This window comes from Chionomys nivalis, chromosome 21 (genome assembly GCF_950005125.1).
Source record: "Chionomys nivalis chromosome 21, mChiNiv1.1, whole genome shotgun sequence".
Classification (NCBI taxonomy): Eukaryota; Metazoa; Chordata; class Mammalia; order Rodentia; family Cricetidae; genus Chionomys; species Chionomys nivalis.
Window position 1 is genome coordinate 19,751,321 of NC_080106.1, and position 22,053 is coordinate 19,773,373.

Here is a 22,053-nt window from a genome sequence, read left to right on the forward strand (position 1 = left end):
TCTTACTTCCAAAAACAGAATACTCAACAGAATGTGAAATGAATGAATAAATGATGCTACGCTATCATTCATTCATTAAAGTAAACATTACTTTCCTTACTTCATAGCCCAAACCTGGTCATCCATCCTGTTTGCTTCCGTTACCTTCACCTTCACCTGTTGCTCCCCGCTGGTACCTGACAGCCATCTCAATGCCCTGCTCGTGCTGGTGGGGTTCATTTCAATCCAGTCCTCCCAACAATCCTCACCTGTTCTGTCTCCAAGGGTATCTCCTTCCCACCGCCATCTTGGTCTGCACTGCTGATGCCACCCTCAGCCAGGCCACCTGTATTCCCACAGTGTCCACAGGGATCTTTGCAAACAAATGGGTTTTGCTCACACTTCTCGGGGCATTTTGCTCTCCTCTCTCAGCAGTGAGGATCATGCCTTGGTCTCTACTGTGTCTCGCTCCACCCTCACCTTTAATTATCCACTCCCAGCATGTGGTGTAAGCGCTTTCCTGCTTGAAGCCCCTGGCACTGCTACATCCCTGCTGGGGATTTTTCTCTAGGCCTTGTGGGGCATTGGTACCTGCTTGAAGATCTGGAGACATCGCTGCCTCAAGTGGGCTTAACTTATGTCCCGTTGAGGGAATCAGCCGTGTGTGTAACCATTCAGTGCCTTCCATCCTTCAGAGCCCCGCTCCTTTCTCGTGTCAATCCGCTTGCTGACATTGGTATGTGAGCTCCATCATGCAGGATCTCCCCTGATTTGTGCATCATCTTGTTTAGTATCCTAGGACCACTGTGACAACCCACCACAAACTAGATGACTCAAAACAACAGACCCTCCTCCTCCCAGTTCTGAAGACTAGCAGGACTGCATTCCCTCTGAGGGCTCCAGGGGAGAACCCTCGCTTGTCCCTTCTGGTTTTGGGGGCCTACGAGTGTATGCCTTGGCTTGTGCCTGCATCCTCCGGCTTTTGTCTCCATCATCAGAGGGCATCCTCCTGTCTGTGTCCTATATTCTTAGAGGGAACAGGAAGTCCACTGTTCTCATGAGTTCTCCACCCACAGATCCAACCATATTGGCAAATGTGTGTCAAAAGAAAAGATAGAAATTCTGAATTGAACTTGAGTTGGGGGCTGAAGAGATGTTTGGTGGTTAGGAACACATGCTGCTCTTACAGAAGAACACATTTTGGGTGGTTCACAATAGCCTGTAACTCCCACTCCAGAGTCCAACACCCTCTTCTGGCCTCGGTGAACATCTGTACCCACATGAGCATACCAGCACACATACACATAGTTTTAAAAATAAACTTTTTAATCTTAAATTTAGTGACAATTACAAATCTCTTCTTGCACTCAAAGCACATAGAATGCAAACTGGTGGATTTGCTTTTCAACTGGAGTGTTCAGCAAGATGGCAGAGAGTTGGATCACCCCAGACGTTCTTGCCCTAAGGGGCCCTTTACTGCCTCCTGGTTAGTGTCCAAGGTCAACAGTCAACTAGATAGAATTAGATTGGTCTGCCATCTGGCACCAGCTCAGTGGCTCCTGGGGGCAGGGAGGACGGATCCCCACCAGTGACAAGAACAGAATCAATGAGCTACTAAAGGCCACAGATCTGAAGGTGGCCATGATCACACAGCTAAAACACTGTGAATTTCCAAAACGGAAACATTAAGTATGTGTTCTGCATGAAGAATCTAGCCGCTTTTCTACAGATTGAGTCACAAAGAACAGAAGAGTCCCATTTTTTTTAAGTGAACAGAGAAAGACGACTTAAAATGTAAGGTTAGAAAACTCTGACTTTGGAGTTCTCAGAACTTAAATTTCCTACCCTCTCTGCTGTCGAGTTCCCTCTACATGCTGCGTATTTCAGACTCCAGACACTTCGTGGGTCTCAGCTTTCACTGAAGAATTCTTTTTCCCTGGCAGGTTTTGGATGCAGACAACCTTGTCGGTGTTGTTCAGATCGAAAACATCTTGGTCTTTGCAGAATCCTATGATATTGCTTTAGACATCACCTTCCCCAAAGGTTTGCTGAGCCCTTAAAAGGGGGCTGTTTATACGTTGCCTCTGTTTGTGTAGAGTCCCAGGTGGAGAGACCCCAGTGTGTTGTTAGTAGGGTGGTGGGGTTGATGGGGGAGGGAACAATTTTGTAATATTCCTGTAAGCCTAAAGTGATGTTGGCAACGTCACTGCAAATGACAGTATCCTTGGTGGAGGATAGCAAGGCACTGTCGTCAGTATCAAACCTTCAGGGCTCTTCTCTGAGAAGCTGACAGTAAAAGCTTCTCCTCCTGCCTGCAGCTTTTTATTCTATCACTACCGTAACAGATTGCCACAGACCTCCTGACCTAAAACAATCTACACTAACTACTAATGAAACCAAGGCAGGAGGTTCTTGAGTTCAAAGCCAGCCTGGGTTACCTAATGAGAAACAATGTCTCCAAAGAAGAAAAGAAAAGGAAAAAACCCACAGTGTGTTGTAGTCTTGAGGTCAGTTAAAAGCAGGTCTCACTAGGTGAATATCAAGGTGATGACGGATACAGCTTTGCAGCCTCGAGAAGCTACACACATCCCTTGGTTTATGTCCCCTTTCTGAATCTAGAAAGCCAGCAATATCCAACCAGGCCCTTCTTTCTCACGCTGCCATCTCCCTGGTTCTTCCACTTCTGCTGTCCCCCTCTACTTTTACAGGGATCCTCGTGGTTACACTGGGCCATCAGGATAATCCCTGTCAGTCTCCACATTTAATGGCAGCCAATCACCAGCCTCAAGTCCACCTGCTGCATCAAGTCCCCTTCGTTGTGTGTTCACAGGTCCCAGGGATTAGAATGCTTCCCTAGTGCCTGGGCTGTGTATTTTCCCTGAGCATCTGATTCTCCATGACACCCCCTCTCCCTGAGGGGTCTCTTCCTCAGCAAGACTATTAGAGCTCCATGTTAGTCAGGTGCCATTGTCTTAACCTACAGAGATCTTTACTGTCCATAACTCCAGGCACAGGGGTTCCAATGCCCTTTTCTGGCCTCTGATGGGTCCACCTGTGTCTAGTGCACAGGTACATGTGAAATAAAGTTAAGAACACACACTACACTGGGCATTATGGTACACATCTTTAATCCCAGCACTCAAGAGGCAAAGGCAGGCACATCTCTGTGAGTTCGAGGCCAGCCTGATCTACAAAGTTAGAGTTCCAGGACACTCGGAGCTACAGAGAGAAACCCTGTCAAAATAAGAATAGTAGCAATAACAACAACAACAACAATGATAATAACAACATACACTGCTCTTCCAAAGGACCCAAGCTTGATTGCCAGTACCTACATGAGGCAGCCAGCCTACAACTGTCTGGTGTTTCAGCTCCAGAGAGATCCCACCCACAGCTCTGGTCTCTGCACTCACATCCCACCCACAGCTCTGGTCTCTGCACTCACTTGCATATACCCACACATAGATACACATACATTCACATATTAAAAATAATAATAATAGATAAATAAAGTTTCAAGATAATTTAGCTAATGAAAGTCAGGAAAGGCCAGTGGCTCCTCGGGACGGAATCTCTAGGGAGGTGTGTGGATGCACTAAGAGGTTTTTATTTATCTGCCGAGACTTAGTGTTACAAAGGGTGTTCCCAGCCACAGAATTTTCAGAAAAGAAGGTCTCTAAAGTCTTCACCGTGAAATGGTTGTCCATGTAAACTTGAGAAGGAAACCCCTGCTCTGGCTCCCTTACCCACTCACCCCTACCTCATGTCCTGGCCTCTGCAGGAGCCGAAGGAGGTTTGGATTTTGGGACTCTGAAGGTCATGGAGGAAGTCAAGCAGCCCCTTCAACTGAAGAACCGTGGGAAATATGAGATCATGTACAGGTAACCTGAATCCCATGGAGCACAACCATCCACATCCACTCATGACAAGAAGAGTATGTCTGGGAATTTTTTTTATAAAGAAACAGAAGCGGGGCTGGAAAGATGGCTCAGTGGTTAAGAGCACTGGCATCTCTTTGAGAGGACCCAGTTCAATTCCCAGCACCCACATGGCAGCTCACAACTGTCTGTAACTCTAGATGCAGGGTATCTGATATCCTCTGAGAAACATACATGCAAGCAAAACAACAATACACATAAAAATAGATAAATCTTTTTTAAAAGAAAGGAAGGAAGGAAGAAAGAGAGAGAGAGAGAGAGAGAAAGAGAAAAAGAAGCCAGAAGCTGGCTCATGAGTAAAGTGCCTGCCCTGTGTGAGGACCTGAGTTCAAATCCCCTGCACCCACATTAAAAATCCAGGCATCTGTAGGCCTAGCATAGGAAGGAACTCTCCAGCCACCCAGTCTAGCTAACTTGGTGAGTGGTGAGTTCACTAGGAGACGCTGTCTTATAAGGTGGAAAGCAATCAAGGAACACATCTAATATTGCCTTCTAGCTTCCACACATACATGCATATCTGCATGCACACATCCAAATACACACATGTATCACAAGCATGTGTACACATACCAAAAAAGCCAAACAAATAAAAAACCAGGGGCTAGGAGTGCAGCTCCGTTGGTAAAGTGCTTGTGTAGCCTGCACAAGGCCTTGAGGTTTATCTCCAACAGTGTGGAAACAGGCGTAATAGCACAGACATCAGCAGGTAGAGGCAGAAGAGGGCCAAGGTCATCCACCTGTCTTTGAAAAAATAAAAAGGTGGATACCAGCTCAGAGATGACCCCTGATGTTTGTCCTCCATACCTATACACATATATATGTACCCTCACATACAAGAACATACACATGTATTCATATACACATACAAAAGCATAGTGGATTTTGCTTGGTATGATATCTACAGAGATCTAGAGACAGGCAGGCCCTCAACAGATCCGGCTGTCCTCTCTGGCTTCACGGGATCCCTGGATAGTGGTTTAAATGGATTCTTTGCTCTTATCTTCCAGCTTCTCTGTGGACTCCTTAGGGGTTTTGCCAACAAATTTAAATTCCATGATCTCAGTCCAACCCAAAAGGGGTTCGCTGATCTCAGCAGATAAGCCCACAACCGTCCAGGTGTTCTTTCGTGCCAAAAAGGAAGTGAAAATTGAGTACCAACCTGTTCTGCGCTGCCAGGTGAGAGAGCACACAGAAACAGGCTGACTCGCTGTCAGGATTGTCGGCGTCCCGATGAAAAGAAGGGGTGAAGGGCGGATAGCCTGGGTGGCAACCAAAGACACTACAGCAGAGGGCAGTCCCAAACTGAAGTCACCAGGAATATATATAATGTATGAAATATATTTATTAATATTATATATTTTATATTTAAAATGTGTTTTTTTTATATATGGGAGCCAAACAAGCCCCCACCCCTAGCTGAGGACCTATTGACGGTTGATGGCTGCTCGGGGAAGGGAAGTCAGTTGTCTTTAAAGTCTGAGTCCTGGTAGCTGGCCATGCTCCATGGATAGCCCACTCCCACATGCTTGTGAGCAGCACTAACAGAATCAAAGGGTTCTTTAAAACAGAGAGAATATGAAGTTGGGGAGTGGATATGAGGGGGTCTAGGAGGAGTTGGAGGGGGACGTGGTGGATGAATGTGGTTGAAATAAATTGTGGGCATGTAGGACATTCTCAAAAAACAGTTTTAAAAGCTTTTTAAAATTCCATGATGTTCTAAAGTAAGCTTATAATTTTATGTTAGGGAAAATTCATAACTCTCCTTGGCTGAATGTGGCCCATGGACATACCAAAGGTCAGACACACCTCAACCTCAGGGAAGGCATTAGTCATGAAAGCAGGCAAGGAAATGCTAATGGGAATTTTATTGCTGTATCACTGACTAACATCTTCCCTAACCTTCTTCCCACTATAGATTATTGACCCCAGCCTCCCAGAAGGTGAAATTATTGCCAGCATCCCCATTAAGTTTTCTGTGAATGCAGTGTACTCCAAATTCACCATCAGCCCCTCTTCTATCATCAACTTCGGGGCTTTGATCTGTGGGACCAGGAAAAGCACCACCTTCACCATAGAAAACCAAGGCATAACCGACTTCAAATATGCCCTCTACAGGCTGACAGGGGAGAGTCCGATCCATCAAAAGAAGGTGTAAGACAAGTTATTGGCTTGGTGCTTTATCCTCTACAAAGAGCTGTGACATACTTTACGTAACTCAATCCACCCATCCCCTTGCGTGAATGAAGACGCTCAGGTTTAGAACTGTCTCATGAAAAATTATGTGGAAAATCACTGGTAGGAGTTGGTTCTGAATCACATTTTCTGGTCAGATTTCATGCATTTTCTAGCTGCCATCACAAAAAAAGATAAGTTTTAGATGAGCAAATGTCAACTCTTTGGGGTGGGTGTGATTGTGAATCCCTGTATCCCAGCACTCAGGAAGTGGAAGCAGAAGGATGCATACTTCTGCATCATCCTTGACTTCCTAGCAAGTTCTAGGCCAGCCTGGGCTACCTGAGACTCTTTCTCATGGATAGGGCAAAGTCTTCCATGGAAAGATACAGGATTTTATGTGTTGTCCTGGTGTTTCTGGTGTGCTAAAATACTGGTAAGCCATTGCCCTCTCCGCCATCCTGCAGGGCATTGGGGATGATTACAGACAGAAGAAAATTACACCAAAAGAAGGCTTAACTATGCCTTCACTGTGGGAGGGGTGGCAAAGGGTGCCCTGGAAATGGAGGCAAGAGAAAGCAGAATGGCGCCTTCGCCCAGCAAGTGCCGTTCCTGCCTTTGCCCTGCGACAACAACTGGCTGCCTCAGCTGCCTCACTGGTTCCAGCAGCAAAACCCTCTTCTCCAGCATGCGTCTCCCGTTAGGAGAGCAGAAGACGGCGGCTCTTTGGGGGCACTTGGCTACAGCTGCTTCATTGTTTTCCTCAGAAGCAAATTTTGAAGGTGGCTTTGGCTAGTTTCCACGCTGCATGGTGACCAACTCCCACGCTGCATGGTGACATGGTGACCAGTTCCCACACTGCGTGGTGACATGGTGACCAACTCCCACGCTGCATGGTGACATGGTGACCAACTCCCACGCTGCATGGTGACATGGTGACCAATTCCCACGCTGCATGGTGACATGGTGACCAGTTCCCACACTGCGTGGTGACATGGTGACCAACTCCCACGCTGCATGGTGACATGGTGACCAGTTCCCACACTGCGTGGTGACATGGTGACCAACTCCCACGCTGCATGGTGACATGGTGACCAGTTCCCACACTGCGTGGTGACATGGTGACCAACTCCCACGCTGCATGGTGACATGGTGACCAGTTCCCATGCTGCATTGACCTGGATTTTTTTTTTTTTTTTTTTACTTTCTGATGTTTTAGCAACAGACCTACTCCTCTTGCTGCTTTTGCTAGTTTTCTATTTTCTTCGGCTCTAATTTTTCTATACTGGCAAAGTTTGAACATATTAAGAAATTTGGGATTAAATTGCCTAAAATCTCTTTCTTCCGAGTTTGGTTTCAACCTCCTCATAGTTTCTTTTGTAGTGATTTAGTAGTGCTTCTGGTGGCTCTAATTTATATTTGATTTAAATTATTTTTATTTGGGGGCTGGAAAGATGGCTCAGTAGTTAAGAACACTTGTTGTTCTTGCGGATGACCTGGGTTCATTTCCCAGCACCCACATGATGGTTTACAACTGTATGTAACTCCAACTCCAGATTCAAAATCCCTCCTGGCCTCCATGAGTACCAGGCATACACATGGTACTCACACATACATGCAAGCAAAACACTTGTGCACATAAATATTTTAAAATACTTTAATTTATTTATTTAGTATTTAGTTGTTTTCACTTTAGCTTGCATGAATTCAAAGCACACAAGGGGGTTGAAGCTCAGATGTGTTTCTGTCATCAAACCAGTGAATGAATACATAAGATTTTCAAAATGTTTAAGATTCATCTCAAATATAGCTGCATGCTGTAGGTACGGTAGTCTCTGGACAAACCAACAACTGGGTCCATTGGCTTCAAGTGATGTCAACTTACCAAAACCTATACCTAGCTATTATTTATCCTGGCGTTTATACACGTCATGGCTATAAACATGAAAAACTGGAGACACAATTCATCATTTCATGTATACAATGACATCAGGTAAAGCTTTTTTATATATGACTAATTTCCAAAGTAGTGCTTCCCAGTGATCTCAAGCCCTTAAAACCTCGTTTCCTGTTCATGGTGCTGAGGGGTGAGCACAGAACCTGTGTGTACGGGGCGAGACCGTACCACTGAGCTTCACCCACATCCCACCTTTTATTTATTTCATTTTAGACAGCGTCGTATGAAGTGGTTCAGGTTGACCTAGAACTTGCTTGTAGCCCGGGCAAGCTTCCAGTTTGCAAACCTCCTGCTTCAGCTTCCCAAGTAGCTGGAATTAGCGGGTCTGCACCCACCAGGCCTGCTGTTTGTCCACTTCCTTACTATTGTATGTTTTCTTGTTGTTTTTGATTCTGTCATTAGCTTTCCCTCGCTGTAACCAAAGAGCTCAGATAGGAAATTTATAAGAGGAACGGGTGACTTGTGCCCCTAGTTTTGGAATTGTCAACCAGGATCTGCTGGGTCTGTCTGAAGCAAGGCAGTACTGCATGACTAGTGCACGCAGCAGAGAAAAAACTGTTCTTCTCAGACCAGGAAGCAAAAGAGAGGGAGAAGAAGGGGCTGGGATCCTACAATCCCACAGAGGGAATATCAGTGAACTAAGGACATCCCAATAGTGTCCTCCTGAGGAACCAAGCCTTAACACGTGGACTTTGCTTGAAGTATTTTTTAAAATCCTTGTGATTTGTATTCCACAAGTGTCATCACCCATGTCACTTCCTCACAATTGTTCAGTGAGGTCAAGGTGCCACGGTGCCTCTCTGGTACCTTCCTGGACAAAGGAAAGCCCTCTCCTACCCCCAGAGCCGAGAAAGGTCCTCAAGCAGGCAGGTAGTGTCTCCTGTCCCCATCCAAACCTGAGGTTGTACCCTTCTTCTCTGACAGAGCCAGCCACGTCAGACACACGAGAACCCGGGAGAGTGAAAGCTTCTTCAAGCCTGGAGCTACTAAAGCAGCCAAGTTCTCGGACACGGTTCAGAAAGACATGAACATAGCCAACCAGGTGAGTGCCCTCCTTCCTCGCAGAAACACAGCAAGGACACCTTCCAGTGAGCTCTTGCCACCAAACACTTCTCTAGTATGACAGTTGTTGTTTTTAGTTTTGTGTATGTGTGTGGACTTGGGCACATGAGTGCAGGTGCCGATGCACTCAGAGGAGGGTGTTAGATCCCTGGAGCTATAGTTGCAGGCCTGGCTTAGTTAGGGTTTCATTGCTGTGAAGAGACACCATGACCACAGCAACTCTTATAAAAGAAAACATTTAATCGGGCTTGCTTACAGTTCAGAGGTTTAGTCCATTGTCATCATGGCAGGAAGCATGGCGCCACGCAGGCAGACATGGTGCTGGAGAGGTACCGAGAGTTCTACATCTGGATCTACAGGTTCTGCACAGGCAGCAGGAAGACACAGTGAACCACTAGGCCTGACTTGAGCTTCTGCAACCTCAAAGCCCACCCCCATGACATGCTTCCTTCAGCAAAGCCACACCTACTCCAATAATGCCACTCCCTATGTGTCTTTGGGGACCATTTTTATTCAGAGCACCACAAGGCCTGACATTGATTCTGAGTACCAAATTCTGCAAGAGTAGTTCATGACCCTAATCACCAAATCTTCTCTCCAGCCCCAGAATTTGGCTCTTCTGTGACAGGGATATAGAGTCGTATTGAAATCCTTACTTTTTGAGCTGAGGCGTGACATTTCATTTGAGTATTCTCTCCTGCTTTAAAACCTTCATTGAATCCCTGCTGTCTTAAATACTTTACACATTTTTATATCAAGATCCATTTGTCACAGTCCACACAAAACTGTGATAAAGATGCTAAAATATATAGCTCTTCACAGTTGATGGCTTCTGGGGGGCAGGGTGAGGACTCAGTTTTCTCTAAGGACTGGCCATTGGGGTTTGACTATGCTCCAGTGAATATATGGGTAACGCAAATTAGATGTGGTGAAGGTTTTTTTGGGGGGAGGGCACAAGGGTGGGAGGATTGACCTAGGAGGAATGGTAGTAAGCACGTGTGATCAGAATACATTGTGTGTCATTCCCAAATAATTAATAAAATATTAGTTGGGGAATAATAAAAAAGAAAGAAAACTTTTATGCACAAGTAGGTTCAAAAACTTAAACTATATAAACAAGATTCTTCTGTCTAGAGGAAACAGACATCTAGAAAGAAGCCCTTCTCTATCCCAGTAGCTTACCCGGGAATTTCTAGGGTTCGTAGAGCTCCTAGCACATGGCAGTAGACAGGAACTGAGTTAAATTCCTAGAAACTTCCGTGCAGAGCCACGAAGTCACACTTCACCACACTTGGGGCTCATCCTTCAGGTACCTGTATGGTATGTGCTCATTGAAGGTGCCAGCCTGTAAGAATTTAGGGACAGGATCCTGAAGAACCCAGAAGTGGAGTCTGAGCTTTGTCAGACTAATGCATGCCCTACTGCAGTAGTACTATGGAACACATTTGAAGAGTTTTGGAGGCGGTGAAAGTGGGGTTGAGTAAAAAAAGTTTATCTCCAAGGGGAAGAATGGTGGAATTTGGTTGAGAGTTGTCCCACGCCAGTGCCCAGATCCTATGGATTCCAAGGATGTGCAGCAGGGGCATTGGACAAGACACTGGCAGTCAGTGCTCTTGGGCAGCTTTGTGAAACTGGACAAGAGTAGGGACAAACCGGAGAACCAGGAACTATCTGTGGTAGACTGCGCCGAGGTCATTCCCTGTGGTGGGGAGCACTGTGCATTGGTCAGCCTAGGGTAGGATTACGAGCACCTCCCAGCATCATGCACGGGCGTCACACCTGGCAAGGGCATCCTAGCACCTTCACCAGCTCCTGCTAAGGTTCCTAGATCTATCAGGACTCCAGCTGCCAGAGTATGGATCCAATGAGATGAGATACTCACAGCCCAGGTCATATCAAGCATCCCTCACACAGCAAAGAAGCAACAGCTGACATCCAAGGCCATATCCTCTAGGACCCAAAAAGCTGCCCCAGGCAGTGGAGTCCTGCATGTGGATGGCCACCTCACACTCCTGCAGTGGAGTCCTGCATGTGGATGGCCACCTCACACTCCTGCAGTGGAGTCCTGCATGTGGATGGCCACCTCACACTCCTGCAGTGGAGTCCTGCATGTGGATGGCCACCTCACACTCCTGCAGTGGAGTCCTGCATGTGGATGGCCACCTCACACTCCTGCAGTGGAGTCCTGCATGTGGATGGCCACCTCACACTCCTGCAGTGGAGTCCTGCATGTGAATGACCACCTCACACTGCAGTCTCCAAACTCATTCTGCTCTGGGCTTCAGACCCCTGAAGACACTTGGGTCTCTGAGCTAAAGCATCACAGAACATCTCAAAATGTGAGGACAGAGACTAGGCTACCTAAGACAGTCTTTCTCTCTCATGGGACATTGTACTCCAAATATTTGCTACAGATATCTACAAGTGGGAGGTGAAGGGCTGGGGTCTGCAGGGATGTGTGAGGGCTTCTCTTATAAGACATTCTCCTTAGCACTAATTCTGTACTATATGCTATAGTATGTGCTCACAGGTATTCTCTCCTTTAACCCTCCAACAATCCATCATGCCAAACACATTTAGAGATCAACTGAGACTCAGAGATGCCATTTTCCCAGCATCAAACAATATATATTGGGAATTGCGTTCAAATCCCAGATTGTCCATCTTAGCTGCTGTTCTGCTGCTATGAAGAGACACTATGACCAAGGCATCTTATAAAAGAAAGCATTTAATTGAGAGGGTTGCTTGCAGTTTCAGAAAGTTAGTCCGTGATGATCATGGCAGGAACTCAGTGGCGGATAGGCAGGCATGGGTCACTGGAGCAGGAGCTGAGAGCTTACATCCTAATCCACAGGCCAGAGGCAAAGAATCAGACTGGGCCTGGCATGGGCTTTTCTTTTAATAATTTATTTATTTTTATTTTATGTGCACTTATATTTTGCCCGCATGTATGTCTGTGTGAGGGTGTTAGATCTTAGAGTTACAGACAGTTGTTAGCTGCCATGTGGGTGCTGGGAATTGAACTAGGGTCTTGTGGAAGAGCAGTTAATGCTCTTAACTGCTGAGTCTTGTCTCCAGCCCTGGCATGGTCTTTTGAAACCATAAAGCCTACCCCCAGTGCACACTTCCTCCAACAAGGCCACACCTCCTAATCCTTCTCCAAAACTGTTCTACCAACTGGGGACCAAGCATTCCTTCAAATACATGGGCCGGTGGGGGCTGTTCTCATTCAGACCCACAGTATCTTATTCCACACCCATTGTCTCAACTACTGCTCCATTCTGCACCCCACCTGACCCACACGGCTTTGAGATTCCCCCATCTAGATAAGTATTGTATAATGTACACATTATCTGCTTCCTTGAGACTGCTCAGAAGGAAACCCTGAAAACCCATGCATCATGAGGACCCAGGGCCTCTGCCCCTGCAGGCAGAGAGGCCCCATTGTTTCCCAGTTCATTATCTTGGCTCTTTGGAAAGTCTCAGGCTCTGTTATGCACTCTGCTTCCTTCCACCTGACCCTGCCCATCTTTGTTCTGCAGGCCCGCTTCTCCCATGGCATGTTCACTGTATACCCTGGATTTGGCTCTATCCCTTCGGGAGGACAGCAAGTCATCACCGTGGAGTGCGTGGCTGACCCTGTGGGGAGGTGTGAAGAGTTTCTAGCCATTGATATCTCTGACCGAGACCCTAGAGAAAATCCTGCCGGCATTCCTTACACTCTCCTTGCTGAAGCATGTCTGCCAGGTACTGCGCCTCGGGTTGGACAACACTCCTAAAAGACTGGCACTTGCCAGGCCCTCCTCCTCCAGGAAAGTCTCTCTAAAGATGCCCCGCAGACAAGGCTGAACTGTTTTCTATGAAAACTTAGACCCTCTTCCGGGGTCTTCAGCCATATTTGTTAGAGCCTTGGCACGTATAGAAGAGAATCTGCTTCTCCAGTTGCTTAGCCTTTGGGGGTCTGTTACTGGGTTCCCAGATGAGTGGTGCTCTCTGAGAAACGAGCTGGCACGGGATGTGCCACCCTCAGGCCATTCCTTGTGGACAGCACATTCACAGAGCAATGCGCAGTAACTGAACATGCTGAGCATTTAACCCAGCAAGAGCCCAGGTAAAGCTTTGCCTCTAAGCTCCCTAGAGCCTTAAACCAGAGTATGCCAACTCTCTCCTCCCTCTTAAAGTCCATCCAAGACCTTGGTTCTCACCATTGCTTGCCAATGGAAGGAAAAGGCTAATTGAGATGTGTCAATCAGAAGGGACAAATGAGGAAGCCAACAGACTTTGTCCCGTCACCTCCCAGTGTGCGGTATATTTGAAATGCAAGGGATAGAACCCAAGGCCTTCTGTATGCTAGGCGAGTACTCTGTCATTAGCTGTAACCCTAGCCTGTGATTCTCCTTTGTCAAAATCCAAATATCCTGGACTGGCAAGACGGTTCAGAACGAAGGGTTCTGGCCACAAATTTAATACCCTGAGCACAATCCACAGAATCCACGTAGTAGAAAAGAATAGACTCCTGAAAGTTGTCCTACGAGCTCCACAAAGGAGACACGTTCACTCACGTTCAGAGGATGGGGATATATAAATATATATAAATATATATAAATAAATGTAATATTTTAAAGTTTTTAATCCAGATTAGCATGCCAGAGAGCAGAAGGCCAGGATTCTGGCATTCAGCCGGTCTCACGTTCCCCCTCCATTCCCTAGCCTTTGTGACTGACAACAGCGTCTTGATATTTGAGGAACACCAGATCTGCACCAGCCCCAACCTGTACCACATCCTCCAGACCATACAGAGTGGTGGGTTGTACGTGGAGGACGAAAACAAGTTCATCTTCTGCAACGTGCTGGTGGGTTATCAGGCCAAGGCCCGCTTCAAGATCAGCAATGTGGGAAAGATCGCCTGCGACATCAACATCATAGTCAAGCCCATCTCCAACAAGGTAGGAGGCGCCCTGTGGCCTGGCCCTCTTTGATTGGCATAAAGCCACGAAAGGAACCCTGGGAAGGCCCTGCTCTGGAGCGCCCGCACCTAGGTAGAAACCATGAGGCTCTCAAGTCCCGTTAGAAGTTCTGTGAGGTCACAAGACCACTTCCCTTAGGCCAGGGACTATATGTGTATGTGTGTGTCCTGCGCATACCTTTGTACTAAATTGGTACATACTAATGGGCAACTCATGTGTCTGCCCAGTTGAATTCACTGTGTAACTGCTATGTACCAGCACTGGAAGAGAAGCCAAAGATGGCCACCAACTTCAGGCAGGTGAGCCTCCAATCTCCCATTCTTCTGGTCAGGGAGACTTGGAGCTTTGGAGATCTGTAGTGTCGGGCTACAGGTGTCGGGCGCAATAGAGAATGTGAACTGAGGCCCTCCTGTTCTGCTAGCTGATTGCCTATTTATTGCTGTCTTTCATGTCTACATCTCTTTCAGACTTGGTTGCTATTCCTATTTTACAGCTAGGGGAACTAACTAAGGCTCAGAAAAGCTCAGTTCTTCCTCTATCCCATGTCCTGGGACTATACAGCTAGGATTCATATTAAATAATGAACCCCACTTCAGAGGTCTGCTAAGCTTAAAACCATATTCTTTCTTTCTTTCTTTCTTTCTTTCTTTCTCTCTCTCTCTCTCTCTCTCTCTCTCTCTCTCTCTCTCTCTCTCGGACAAATTATACTAAAGCCATTTTCTTTGTGGTAGAAAAAACCCTCAAAGATAGCACAAGAAAGGACTGAATCAACAGGTTGCTTTTATCCTGAATTTTCAGTGTATGCTTCAAATACTTTTTAGCTTTATCAGAACAATGTGCCATCTGGGCCTGTGTGTTTCTCATGCCCCAGACTTCACATTGTTCATGGCTAATGCCTAATGCAGGTGGAGGAGGTCCCCAAGGTTGTCCTCAGCCAAAAGCTGTGTGCTTTTCTGGAAGACTGTCACCTGAGAGAGTTAGGAAACCATGTAATCCCTCCTCACCACCTTGGGACACTGGCGACAGCCAGTCTTTGTTCCCTAATGATATTGTAGAGCACCGAGGACTTGCTCACTCCTCATTCTGCACAAAAAGTACAAAGAACTGTGAAGCCTGACTTCCAAAGAGATAAGTTTTATGACGGTGGACTTGGACATCTCCTCCTCTCCAGTTTGAGACGTAAAGAGAATCCCTTTGAAAAAGCAGTGAAACTTTAACACGCTTTGTCCAAAGAACAAGTGGGGAAGGCTGCACTGTTTTCTGCCCAGTGCTCATGAGAATGAAAAAGTCCTCTCAGAGCCACACTGGGAGTCCATCCAGCTCAAAGCCACTCATTGGGCAGGACACAGGGCAAATGCTAAAGGAGGGCACTCTAGTCATGGCGATTGAAGTAACAAGGCAGAGAAACCCATTTGGCTTACCCAAATGGCACAGGGATCATATCAGTGTATCAGAGACCCAGATCAAAATACATTAAAATGCCAGCACCTTCAGCCAGCTTCCAACTCAGCTCCACATTAATTATATTAATTTAGTTGGTTAGGGGCAACATGGGGTGGTGGTGAGAACATTTGGCTGACTGGCTTTGTCTGTCTATTTGAGTCAGAGTTTATGTTCTAGCCACATGCAGCCAGATGTTGCTTGGGGGTAAGTCCCCAGACTCTAGACCACTCCATCCAGGGCCCATGACTCTGAAGGTAATTGAGCTTGTCTACCATAATCTTGGAGAAGGGGGCGTTCACAGCAGGGCAGAGAGATGAGCAGTAAGCCCCAGTAGAAATGCAAAGTAGCTAAGGCCATCTGATGCTGCTCCACTTCACAGGCAGCCGCCCGCATCACTGACATCTTCGACGTGGAGCCCAACAAGATGTGTATTGGGAGTCGCTCGCATGCCTTCGTCACAGTGCTCTTCACGCCACAGACCATGCAGACCTACCAGTGCATCTTCGAGGCTACTCTGGATGGCTTGCCCAGGTACCAGCTAGCTCCTCTGCCGTGGCTTTGTAATAAAGTGTTGCTGCCAGGTTGGTCTCAGCCCACCTTGCTCTTCCTGTCTCCTGCAGCAACCTGGCCAGGAGCCGAGGTCTGGTGTTTGATATCGTTGGTGAGGGGACCCTTCCTCGAGTGACTGTCATCCGACCAACTCTATATAACCAACATGGAAACCCCTTGCTCCTGTTTAAGAGGCTTCTGCTGGGCCATTCAGAGAAACTACCTCTCATTCTTAAGAACAATGGCACCATCCCTGCCCAGGTAACAGCTGAGGGTGACACGTGGGGTGACACATTAGCCAGACCATGTTGCTTTATTGTCTTGCAGCTTCTGAAGTTTCAGGCCCATAGCAGGAAAGAACCGTATGGCGGCCCCACCCTACATGATTCTCATGGCGGGACTTTATAAATGCTCTACAGCAGTGGTTCTCATCTGTCCTGATGCTGCAACCCTTTAATACAGTTCCTCTTGTTGTGGTGACCCCAACCACAAATTATTTTCTTTTTTTAAGATTTATGTATTGATATATATGAGTGTGCTGTCTTTCTATACATAAACAGGTGTAGAAGGAGCTGCGGTCTGCGTTCCTGCCACCCGGCTCCCGGCCACCTGGCTAGCTTATGCCCCGAAATAATTACATGGAAACTATATTCTTTTAAACACTGCTTGGCCCATTAGTTCTAACCTCTTAATGGCTAATTCTCACATCTTAGCTAACCCATATTTAGTAATCTGTGTAGCACCAGTCTTACTGGGAAAGATTCAGCATGTCTGACCTGGCGGCTTGCTTCATCGCGTCTGCCTCAGAGAGCAGAGAGCTATGGCGTCTTAACTCACTTCCTCTTCCTCCGAGCATTCTGTTCTGTTTACTCCACCCACCTATCTTCTAACCTATGAGGCCAAGCAGTTTCTTTATTAATTAACCAATGACCTTCCCACATCAAACAGGACAGAAGAGGGCATCAGATTCCACTAGAAATGGTTCTCAGCCACCCTGTGGTTGCCAGGAATTGAACTCAGGACCTTTGGAAGAGCAGCCCGTGCTCTTAACCACTGAGCCATCTCTCCAGCCCCATAACATTATTTCCATTGATACTTCATAACTGTAATTTTGTAGCTGTTGTGAATCATAATGAATATTTCTGGTGGTCTTAAGCAACCCCTGTGAAAGGGTTGTTTGACCTCCAAAGAACCCATGACCCACAGGTTGAAAAAGTGCTATTCCATAGTCTCGTTCACTGAGGGCCTGCCACCCACTAATTTTTTTAAAATTTTTCTTAAAATTTTTTGTATATTCGGCTCATATATAAGGTTTAGAATTATTTTGTAATGTTCCTTTTAAAAAATCTCCTTTTTTTAAAAGGGGAAGCTGCAGAGATGGCTTAATGGTTAAGAGCACTGGTTGCTCTTACAGAGGACCTAGGTTTGGGTCCCAGCATCTTCTGAATGCTACAGGCACCAAGCACACATATGGTGTGCCGACATACATATAGTCCAAACATCCACATACATATAATAAAATACATCCAAAAAAGTTCAATCTCATGGGAATCAAAATGGGCATCTTTGGATTATCTGGGAGAATTCCTGGTTTTAGAGTTAACTGTCCACCAGGGGCAACATTTAGGATTCCTGTCCATTCATTAGACCTTCATCTCCGTATTTCTAAAATGTAAGTTCCTCCATGTGGTTTCTCCTTTCTACATTCATTTATTATTCTGTGCACACATGAGAATGTGGAGCCAGAGGATAACCGCAGGCGTCAGGTCTCTCCTTCCACCCTGTGGGTCCCTGGAATCCGATTCTGGTTGTTAGACTCAACTGCAAGCGTCTTTTACCCACTGAGCCTTCTCAGTGCCCCCCCATTTCATTTCTTATTAGGTTTATTTATAAATATATAATCTCTTGTTGCAGTGCAGTGGTTCTGTTTCTTCCTCCTTTAGACCACTTTATTTTTTTATAGTCAGTATGGCTGCCTTCTAAAAAAAGTCAGATTTCTTACACCTAAAATCAAATGCCTGGCTTTAGCCATGCCTGCTTTCCAATGGACCAGAAACCACTTGTTTTCCTGAAGTTGGTCAGATTTCCACCTTGGTTTTCCTACGATCTTGCTAGGATGTTTACCATGACTCTAGAAAATGCATAGTACCTAGGAGATGCTAGCTTCTAGGAAATCACAGTTATGTAATACTTTATAGAATTGTGGGTATTTGTTTCCATTTCATTAGTTTGGAATATATTTTCAGCCGTCTGTCTGTGTAACAGAAGCATTGGCAACACACTTTGGCACTGTGTAGTCTGGAAGGTCACCTGTGACCTCTGGGCCTCCAGTTCCTATTCAGATGCTGAAGGATGACCCTGACTGAATACCCACTTTGCCTAGCCAGGTCTAATGTTTATTACATAGATCTCTTAAGACTCTCAAAACCATGAATCCTAGAGCTAGAGATGTGGTTCAATAGGTAAAGCTTTTAATGCACATGTCTAAGGAACAGGCTACAGATCCCCAGAACCCACATAAAAACAGGACAGGGAGTGGCAGTCACCTGTAATCCCAACACTCAAGAGGCAGAGCCTGAAGATCCCCGGGACAGACTGACTAGCTAGATTTGCCTGACTCAGTGAGCTCTGGGTTCAGCAAGAAACCCTGCTTATATACAAAGAGGAGAACAGTTGAGGAAGGCACACTGTCAACTTCAGGCCTCCATACACATGCACATTTGCACACACATGTGCACCCACACACACATGTCATTCACACATATGCATGCAATCGAAGAGAAAATAAAAAGTGAATACTACCTACAATGACTTTGGAGGTTCTTGCCCCAAAATACAGCACAGTATCACAACCCAGACTCAGAATTCACGAGCAGCCTGTAAGCCCAACCACTCAACCACTCAACCCGGCTTTCCTCCTGCCAGCTCCATGTGGACCTGCGAGACCAACTAGGAGTCTTCTCTCTCAAAGGAAGACCCACCACCTCCTACATCTACATCATAGAGGAAAACATACCAAATGAAAAAGGCGAGTAGTGGGTGCCTCAGAAGGGTGACAGCTCTCAGAAGCTGGTTTTCCAGGGCCTCTCAAGACCAAGCCACAGCTGGTGCTCGGTCACATCAGCAGTAGCCCAGTGCCCTAAAAGGGGATGCTTTCCTTCTAGCCATAGTCTTCCTGGAGATGTATCCTAAACTGCTTCTGAACGGTAGCTTCTGACTTCTGTTTACAGTCAAAAAAGCCCACACAGCCTCCCTGGTTGTTTCTCCTGGAGACACGGCTGAATTCGATGTCTTTTTCCACTCCAAGAAGATTGGGAGAATGACAGGCACCATCCACCTGTCGGTGATCAACAACCAGTATGAGGAGACCATGATTCACCTGGTGGGAGAAAGCTACGAGGATGACATCACCTTGGACAACATCCATGGGCTGACGGGCTCCGCTAGCCTGGAGGGCCCGGATATGTCTGAGGTTATAGAGATCGCTGAGGAAAGTGCCATGGAGGACTTGGTGGCAGGTGGGAGATGCAGAAGTGAGGTCTTGGGGTGGGAATTCTGAAGCTGAGTTTACAATTCACTTTAAAGCAATCAGCCATACTGTCAAATGCTTTTTGGTAACGATTGTGATATGAAATGTTCCCCGTGCAGAGTCCAGTCCCTAAGTGGAAGGTCCAGTGGTTTAGAGACCATGCGTCTTAAGCTTTAACACTCACATGATCACCCAGGAATCGGATTCAAAGGTGGATGATGATCCTGGGAGATGTGACGTTGTGGGCTGCTGGCCTGCTCATCAAGCAGCCTGCAGGAGTTTATCCTAGTCCTGGAGTGTACAACCTGGGGGTGAAATCATCACTCTTTCCGGAACTGGTGTTTCCCTCATGTTTGAAGCCGTGCAATGGCATCGCTCTAGCCAGGGTCAAACAGAAGCTAGAAATCAGATTCCATATCTTTATGGTATTCTCAGGCTTAGCAATAGAGGTATTCCAGGGAAAACTAAGTTCCAGATAAACAATCAATAGCTTTTAGTATATATATGTCCCCAAAGTACTGCATAGGACATGTTTATCATAAAGAATTATTCATTGTTTATCTCTAATTCAAATTTAATTGAGAATCCTATATTTTATCTAGCAATCTAATATTTCATTGTATTTTCTCACCGAACAAATGACATTAGGATCTTTATTTTCTCTTAAACAAATAGAAGAGCCAAGGTAGGTGGATAAGTAGAACTGATGGATGGATGGATGGATGGATGGATGGATGGATGGATGGATGGTTAAATTGATCAATCCCTGGGAGGCAGATTTTTCTACCCAGGGATCCAAAGTTTTTCATGTATAACCATCCAAAGAGAAAAGGGTAACTGTGACTGTGATACAGTCTCTATCCAGATATGCCTCCCTTACAAAGCAAGTTCTTCAAGGCGACAGGAAGGACTCACCAGCCTTCTGCTCTACCCCCTAGCTGCCCTGTTGGATCACATCCAGTTTGGGTACTGCCACATTGGGAACAACTACAACGTGAGCTTCACCATCACCAATCACAGCCAAGGGAATGTGATTCGCTTCGAGTGGCCCCTTTTAGCTACACTGTCTTTCTCCCCACAGGTAAGCAGAAGTTACTCACTGGGTTCCAGACTCCCTCGGGCCTAAGCCAACCCCCGTGTGATGGTCACCCCATCCCTGAGGGTGCATGGAATAGGATGCACGCATCTTGAACTAAGAAACTGCCCAGTAATCATCCCCCACTAAGAAACTGCCCAGTAACCATCCCCCACTCAGACCCAGTGCTTGAGGACACTCCTCAGGGCCCCGTGGTCTAAGAGGAGATTAACAAATCCTGCTGTGGGGAAGAACTTAAGGAAATCTCTGGAGGCCTGGATAAATGACTACTGGCCCTAGTTTCCTATTCCAGAGTATAACCCTGTGTCCCTCTGAGTATGGCCTTCAGAAGTGGCTCAGCAAGCCAAGAATGCTGCCTCATATCTGCAATCCTAACACAGCAGAAATACTCTAAGTTCAAGACCAACCTGAGCTACATACTGAGTTCCAGGCCAGCCTAGGCTCCTGATAGATTCCAACACCATCTCAGCCCAAATCCACCCCTACAGAAAACTAATCACACACTGTATCCCTTATCCAGCTCCAAGGCCTTGCCAAATTCATGCAGTCTTTCTTATCCACATTTGGCCTATGAGGATTCAGAGAGAGCATAATGGATGTGATGATCTAAGTTGCCAAGGACAGAGCTAGGCCTCCAGCAGCTCACTTACACTGTGCACTCCTGTATGTGCACAGAGCACCCTTGCATAAAGCTTAAGCAATCCAAAGCTTAATTAGTCTTTGCGGTCCAGAGGCAGGAGAGAGAATGCCTTCCCTGTCAGAGGACTGTCATGTGTATGGTATGCATGTAGGTGGTGTTGGTTTGTATGTCTTTATCTATGATAAATCACAAATCTATTTATTCTACCAAATGGGATCTCCTTTACATCCAGTGTATTTGAGCAACTTAAAGCGTTTTCATGCCAGGGCTCCTCCATACTCTTAAACATTATTAAGAACTCTCAAAGAACTTTTATCCATGTGAATTATAATTGATAGTTAAGCTATTAGAAATTAAAACTAGGAATGTTTTTAAGATTTCTCTTTTTTATTATTTGTATGTGTATGGGTATTTTGCCTGCATGTATGTCTGTGCACCATGTGTGTGCCTGGTACCCACAGAGACCAGAAAAGGACATCAGATCTCCTGGGACTGGAGTTACAGACAGTTATAAGCTGTCATATGCATGTTTAGAACAAACCTGGGTCCTCTAGAAAAACAACCAGTGCTCTTAACCACTGGCCCATATCTCTAGTTCCCAAAATTAAGAATATTTTAAATATACTTGTTTGAAAGTACAATAGATCAACTATATTTTAATTCAAATACCATATTTTTATAAAAATAGCTATATTTTCAAATATGCATGTGATAAGGGCAG

General features: G+C 46.1%; 1 protein-coding gene across 1 annotated transcript in view; it reads left to right on the forward strand.

Annotated features, from left to right (window-relative positions):
* Hydin (HYDIN axonemal central pair apparatus protein) overlaps positions 1–22,053 on the forward strand; it is a 310,664-nt gene that overhangs the window by 248,247 nt on the left and 40,364 nt on the right. The window contains exons 55-66 of the mRNA XM_057753452.1: positions 1,923–2,022; positions 3,761–3,860; positions 4,925–5,093; positions 5,833–6,068; positions 8,971–9,088; positions 12,651–12,855; positions 13,819–14,054; positions 15,898–16,049; positions 16,139–16,328; positions 18,993–19,095; positions 19,298–19,585; positions 20,535–20,677. Of these exons, the coding sequence (XP_057609435.1) occupies positions 1,923–2,022; positions 3,761–3,860; positions 4,925–5,093; positions 5,833–6,068; positions 8,971–9,088; positions 12,651–12,855; positions 13,819–14,054; positions 15,898–16,049; positions 16,139–16,328; positions 18,993–19,095; positions 19,298–19,585; positions 20,535–20,677 (2,040 nt within the window). The remainder of the gene's footprint in view (positions 1–1,922; positions 2,023–3,760; positions 3,861–4,924; positions 5,094–5,832; positions 6,069–8,970; positions 9,089–12,650; positions 12,856–13,818; positions 14,055–15,897; positions 16,050–16,138; positions 16,329–18,992; positions 19,096–19,297; positions 19,586–20,534; positions 20,678–22,053) is intronic.